The sequence below is a fragment of the Danio aesculapii genome, chromosome 4, assembly GCF_903798145.1.
Source record: "Danio aesculapii chromosome 4, fDanAes4.1, whole genome shotgun sequence".
Lineage (NCBI taxonomy): Eukaryota > Metazoa > Chordata > Actinopteri > Cypriniformes > Danionidae > Danio > Danio aesculapii.
This window is the reverse complement of record NC_079438.1, coordinates 12,770,787-12,778,061: the sequence shown is the minus strand read 5'-3', so window position 1 is coordinate 12,778,061 and position 7,275 is coordinate 12,770,787. Positions and strand designations below refer to the sequence as shown.

General features: G+C 38.6%; 1 protein-coding gene across 1 annotated transcript; it reads left to right on the top strand.

Moving 5' to 3' along the window:
- The first annotated feature begins 1,176 nt into the window (after positions 1 to 1,176).
- LOC130222703 (gastrula zinc finger protein XlCGF8.2DB-like) lies at positions 1,177 to 7,275 on the top strand. The gene is made up of 2 exons (XM_056455230.1): positions 1,177 to 1,192; positions 4,590 to 7,275. The coding sequence occupies exons 1-2, from the start codon at positions 1,177 to 1,179 to the stop codon at positions 5,720 to 5,722; spliced, it is 1,149 nt and encodes a 382-aa protein (XP_056311205.1). The 3' UTR covers positions 5,723 to 7,275.

Here is a 7,275-nt window from a genome sequence, read left to right as displayed (position 1 = left end):
CACACACACACACATACATACATACATACATACATACATACATACATACATACATACACACACAAATACCTCCTCCTCCACCTTAGAAGACACAACACCAATAGAGAGGGAGAAGTCCGCGACAACTCCCTCACCACCCGCGTCCTCGGTTATATCTGCGACACCCCCCGTCCTCACTTTGCTAACGGGTCACTTTCGTTTTCACTTTCAGGTTGAGGGCGGCGTGATCGTCCTTAACCTAGAGCGGCAGTTCAGCTTGCTGAACCGGCCCTGCGCAACACACACACACATTACCCTCACCGTTCGCCTAGACTAGAGCGCCAGGTTAGTTTGCTGGGTGCAATTTAGACACCTCCCTTGAACCTGAGCTGAACTATTTTAAAACTTGACCGTTGCATGTGTGTAGGTATAGCTGGCGATCCGTAAACAAAGCAGCACGCGTCGCGTTTTCAACGTGGCTTTACACGCGATATGAGAAAAAAGAGATAACCTGATACAGTACACGCGGTTACAAGTAACAAAACACAACTAAATACATAATTTGCAAGCTAGAGTAACCGAGGCAACAATTTTAATCGCACGTACTTACGCTTGTGAAATGGGGGAAGAAACTGATTCATGATGCACTGATCCATGTTCTGACAGTCTTTACTGATCCTTCCTTTAACAAACTGATGAAGTCTTCTTTTTAAGCATGTAGTTTCCAGAAGCACTCGAACTGCTCAAGGCTAGGCTATATTGCTGAGGTTTCATCTTTGATTAGACTGTCAATAATATCCATCTGCACAGCGTGACTTCATTCGACCGGTGTCTCTCTGTGTGTGTGTGTGGGGGGCTTTTTGTCTGTGTTAGTGGGCGGTGCCGCAGGTTTCAAATCTCCCGTGTTTGCGCGCGCAACTACTTGTGTTTCATAGCCGCGTCATCACGAAACACCTAATGACTCGTTATCAAGACGACTCGTTTGAAGCACTATGAGTCGACTCCTTTATAGATGAATCAATAGTTTTAAACACTGTACACTTTCAGATTTAAGCCTTAAGCCTGGAGATTTCACTTCACTTAGAGCTGTTACACACTACATGGAAGGGCATTTTCAAAAACCCATAATATGGGCCCTTTAAATATGGAAAGAAAGGAAAAGGGCGTCTGTTAAATTTTATATTAGGACAAGCAAAAATGGCGATATACATGAGTATGAGGCACAAGATTTTGTATGAGACCAATCATAAAGTTGAACTGATTTTTAAAGAATAAGACATGATTTTAATTTTTATTTGTCAATGAAAGAGTTGGACAAGTTTGAAGGCATGTGGAGTGTAAAAAATATGTGTTGGCTTGAAAATAATGTATTGTTCTTTGATGAAAAAATTGTGTGATTTGGAAATATGTTTGTTTAAATCAATATAACATATTGTAGTTTAAAATTTTGTATTAAATAAAGGTATATAAAATTTTTTAAAAAATTCTCTCTCAACATGTTTATCTAGAGTCAATATTCTACCTTCAGAAACTTGAACACTGTTAACTTAAGGTCCGGAGACCCTTCTCTGGTTATTTGGTCATAGGGGTGGGCGGTACAGCGGTGTCATAGTCATCACCGGTGTGACATTGCGTCACGACATGGATTTTCTAATACCGTCAATACCGTAATAAATCAATTATGCGCCTTGAACGGCTGCATTTACATCAATAATAGCTAATTCTAAATAATAAGGCATTAAATTTTCTTCAAACGTTCAGTTGTGGTCTGAATACATGTCCTTATACTACAGGGCTCGAAATTGCAACCATTTTGGTCGCATGAGCGCCCGAAATTTAATCTATGCGCCCTCATAATATATTTGGGAGCATTTGTGTGTCTGAATATAATGGTTGTAGTGCAATCTGATTTGATTTTCTCTAAAAACTTGCTGAATCACTTTACCCTGCTGCTGTATTGGTCGTCATGAGAATCCTGCTCTGTCTGCTCATAAATTGGTGCGGCTGACTCACCTGCTTTATTCCAGAATCACAGAGAAATGAAGATCAGCTCATAACGAGACTGAGCATTTAAAATGACCCAAACCGAAACTTTTAAAGAGTGATAGAAGTGAGACTTTCTTTTGTCCGTTCTTCCTTGAGATGTATATTATTTTGCTATTGAAAGTAATACCATGATATTATACCGTCACCGTTCAAAAGATGAAAAATACCGTGATATTAATTTTAGGTCATATCGCCCACCCCTATTTGGTCATGCTTAAGGGTCAATATCTTACCTCCTGAAATTTGGAGAAAAGTGTTGAGATAACCTTAAGGTCTTGAGAGCCTTCTCTGGTCATTTGGTTGTTTGTTGAGCGCAACAGGAGTAAACACAAAATATATCCCATTTTTTACAGGTGGAGACTAATTAAACAATGTTGACTGTCATCACAGAAAACACCATCAATCATAAATGTATGATTATATGCTGTCATAGCTTTGCAATCAAAAATATGTTGTTATAATTGAGGCCAATAGAGAAAAACAGCCATCAATATAATGAAAAGGGAGAACATTTGCCCAGAGTGTATTGAGTTTTTTTTTTTTTCAAAGCATTTTCCCAGATTATGTCCAAAAAAAAAAAGGATGTCCTCAAATATCAGTCCATTTGCTAAAACACAGAGAAGGTTTTGGCCAAATTAAGCCTCAAAATCACCCCAGAATGGATGAAAATGATGCAACAGCAAAGCTGAGAAAGGTGGAAAGGTGACAGCAGCCTTTATGCAGATGCTGTACAGGTATGTCTCATGTCTGCGAGGCAAATATTCAGCTGTTTGTTCAACTGTTACCCCAGAACTTTTTTTTTCTGATGTGTTTACCAGTCAGGCACAGAATGAACAAGTATTCCCATTTGTTGTAATTATGAATATAAATGAATAAAAATAGGCCCTTAACAGCTTTTGTAAAGATGGCTCAATCTCTCCAGAATTTCAGACCCTGAGAACTGTTCTGAAATTTCATGAGATGCAATAAAACAATAAACTTTCTGATCTGAGAAGAAGATCAGGAAACTGGCTGTTCAACTGTTCACATCAACCTGATTCAAATCAACCTGTGACAGTTGACAATAGGCTGGAAACACAGCTACACCTTACCAGGGGAATGCGAGAAAGTTCACCTTTTAAGGTTTTAATATGGTGTATCTTGTGGCTCTATATTCATGTTTGGTATCATTTTAAATGTCTCTGTGTGATTGGTAAAGTGGTCTTAATGTCACTGTACTATTTCACTGGTATATGTTGATTTGTTTTTGGTTTTGATAAGATCTTTGCCAGATGCTCCCCCTCCATAGAGATTGTTAACTTCTCAAATTCACCAGGCAAGGGTCTTGGTGACGCTTCTATTATCTTGAATTTATGAGTATTTAAAGGAAATGAGGACAAATATCATTGGGATATTGTAGCCAAGACACCTAGTTGCAGCAACACTGAGACTTATGCTGCAATGTACTTCTCTGGTCAGGTATGCATCTCTAAATCTTTGATTTATCTTTGAGTAATGGATGTTGTATTTTAACAGTATCATCTCTGAAATGGCTTTCTGATTGTTTTATTATGTAATTGACATATAATTTTACCTGACAAATAAAATGTTATGTTTTGACTCATTCTGAAATCTTTTTATATCCAGTAGATTAAGTGGAGTCTGCGCTACCTTTATGATTCGACATGATTAGACTTTCGATTTTAAAGGCACATTTGACTGTACAGAGCCGCTTTGGCACGACAGCATGGAGATCTTTAATTATCTTATCGCTAATTGTAGCAAGTTGCATGGGATTGGATAAATCGACTATTCTTTTAGGATGAGTGAGCAGTTTGCAACCAGTCTATTTGAATATTAAGTAATCCTGCACCCTCTGACTAACCTTAGAGTGTCGACACACTGTCCGTGGGAAAACACGCAAACCCAGGGCGTAAAACTGAGCGGCGTTTGGTCCCTAATGAACGTAAAACTGAAGAGTAAAGAATCAGATCTAAATTAAAAATCTCAATGAAGTCCTAAATGATTAATAGATTCGTTCTTACAATTAGAAATAGTCAAAATTTTAGGATCACTTAAAATTGGAGTCAGATTAAATTCGGAGCTAAAAAAATTAATATAAATAAATTCTAATAAAATTATTTTCAGAAGCACTAGAAAAGGCTTGCATGCATTTAAACCTTCGACCATGCTGTTAGTTTCGTCATTGGGCTAATAGATGGACTTCTACACTTTCAAATCTGTGTCTTATCAATATGACCAAAATGACTTTTATGATCAATTATGTAAGAAACTCTGAAAACTGGACTGACAGTTTCAATTTACTATAACCTCTGTTAAGTGTATCTGATACAATTTACATTGTAAAAGCACTAGATAAATAAAGATTAATTCAATTGAATCTGCTTAAATGTGTACACGTTAATGGACCAAACAACATATGATCTGATTTATTTTACGTTTAATTTGCGTCAAAATTACAGTGTGTGTAGCCAATGTTTCCAGTGTCTTTTTACTTTTCAGCTTTTGATGAGAGTTTTTAAGACTTAATGAAAACTAATGTTTTTTTTTTTTTTATATTTTAGACAATATTGAAGAGACTGAGTGGAGTAAAGAGGAGGAACATCATGTCAAAATTGAGGGAAAAAATCATTTACAGACTGATGGTATTTTGAAAAGGAGAGACAAGAGTTGTTTCACCTGCACTCAGTGTGGAAAGAGTTTTGGAAGAAAAGGCGATCTTAAGATTCACATGATGATCCACACTGGAGAGAAACCATTCACATGCACTCAATGTGGGAAGAGTTTCAACAAATCATCAAACCTTAATAAACACATGAGGATCCACACTGGAGAGAAACCATTCACATGCACCCAGTGTGGGAAGAGTTTCAGCCAATCATCAAGCCTTAATAATCACATGAGGATCCACAATGGAGAGAAACCATTCACATGCACTAAGTGTGGGATGAGTTTCAGCCAAATATCAGCCCTTAGTAAACACAAAAAAATCCACACTGGAGAGAATCCATTCACGTGCACCCAGTGTGGGAAGATTTTCAGCCAATTATCAAACCTTAATCTACACATGAGGATCCATACTGGAGAGAAACCATTCACATGCTCGCAGTGTGGGAAGAGTTTCAACCAATCATCAAACCTTAAAAATCACATGAGGATCCACACTGGAGAGAAACCTTTCACATGTACTCAGTGTGGGAAGAGTTTCATCCGCTCATCATCCCTTAATATACACATGATGAGCCACACTGGAGAGAAACCATTCACATGCACTCACTGTGGGAAGAGTTTCAGCATATCATCATCCCTTAATCTACACATGAGGATCCACACTGGAGAGAAACCTTTCACATGCACTCAGTGTGGGAAGAGTTTCAGCCAATCATCAAACTTTAATCTACACATGAGGATCCACACTGGAGAGAAACCATTCGCATGCACTCAGTGTGGGAAGAGTTTCAGCAGCTCATCACATTTTAATCTACACATGATGATCCACACTGGAGAGAAGCCATTCACATGCACTCAGTGTGGGAAGAGTTTCAGCAGCTCATCAAACCTTAATCAGCACATAAGGATCCACACTGGAGAGAAACCATTCACTTGCACTCAGTGTGGAAAGAGTTTCAGCCAATCATCATCCCTTAATCTACACCTGAGGATCCACACTAGAAAGAAACCATTCAAATGCACTTAAGCCACGGTCACACTGGACTTTTCTCCCCATAGACTTCCATATGCACGCAAATTAGTCAGACCGGAAACACAAGTTCGCAAGTCAAATTTCGCAGTTCTTTGCAAAGTTCTGAGTTCTGACCTGTGAAATCGCATAACTTGACTGTGTGAGACCAATCAAAGATCAAAACATGACCTCTCTGGACAGAAATTTAAAGATGGACCAATCGCTCTTGTTTAATCCTGCCCCTTTTCGCAGCACAATACAAAAGAATTTTGTATGCTCAAACTCTAGTGTGATCGCAGCTTCGGTGTAGGATGAGTTTCAGCAACTCATCAGACCTTAATAAACACTTGAAGACCCACACAGGAGAGAAACCATTCACATGAACTCAGTGTGGGAAAAGTTTCAACCGATCAGCAAACCTTAATGAACACATGAAGATCCACACTGGTGTGAGAGTATATGTGCTTGAGTGTGAAAAGACTTTTATTACAGCTCCAAAATTGAAACTGCGCCAGACGATTCACACTGGAGAGACCGTACAAGTGTTCACACTGACACGAGGTTTAATTAGTTAACACATCTGAAAACACAAAAGAGGATTCACACTGGAGAGAAACTGTACAGATCTGATCGGTGTCATCAGAGTTTCGCTCATTCGGCACAGCTTAAGAAACACATGGGCAAGAAGTTCCACACATGACATGATTGCAGCAAAACATTTTCTCATGTGCAGAGGATGTTTCATGTCTGAATGATTTTCTAAAGGCTGAGTGATGGTACACTGTTTTCCAACACTCCTACACTGCAGTAGGTGGGGTTGGCAATGTGTTGCTCTCCTCGCATTTACCGTTAACACAATGATGGTGGCTGAGAAAAGAACATGTTTCATAAACATCTGGCAAACACCACCTCTGCGGGTTAAAATCTCTTTTCAAGGGATTGTACAGGTGCGGATACATCTGTACTTTACTCTTCAGTGTATTCATGTAGCTAATGTTGTTTTGGATGATGATCTCTGTCTTACTCCCTGAATGCGAAACAAATCACTGGGAAGACGCCCCACATCAAAGAAGTTGGAGCTCCAGAACGGTTAGTTTGCAGTATACCAGGGTCTGACGTTTAGAAAGCCCATTTAATTGTCCTGTGTTGCATCTTTTGTTAGTAAAATTTCTTTACTTTTAGGTTCAAGATTCTTTCTAGTTTGCTACATTTACTTGTTTAAGTAGAATACAAACTTAATGAATATTTTATGATTTGGGCAGAGCGACAAGTATCAAGTTTTACAATTCCAGACTCCAGATTAGAGTATGTGGTAAATCCTGGTTGGATGCCTGCATTACTCATCAATGGGTATATAAAAGTTGTTGTGCTAGCTACCCCAGGACGCTGTGGCTACTCAGGCGTCCTCATTTCAAGACCTGCCATCTTATTGACTCTTTAACCTTATGGTTTTGTTTTGCATTACTTATGTCATGTAGTTAAAGTGTTGTTGTGATTTTATCCTAAGTCCTTTATCTTCATTATTATCCCTAGACATTTGTTAGTTGCTTTGATTGATTGTTTTATGA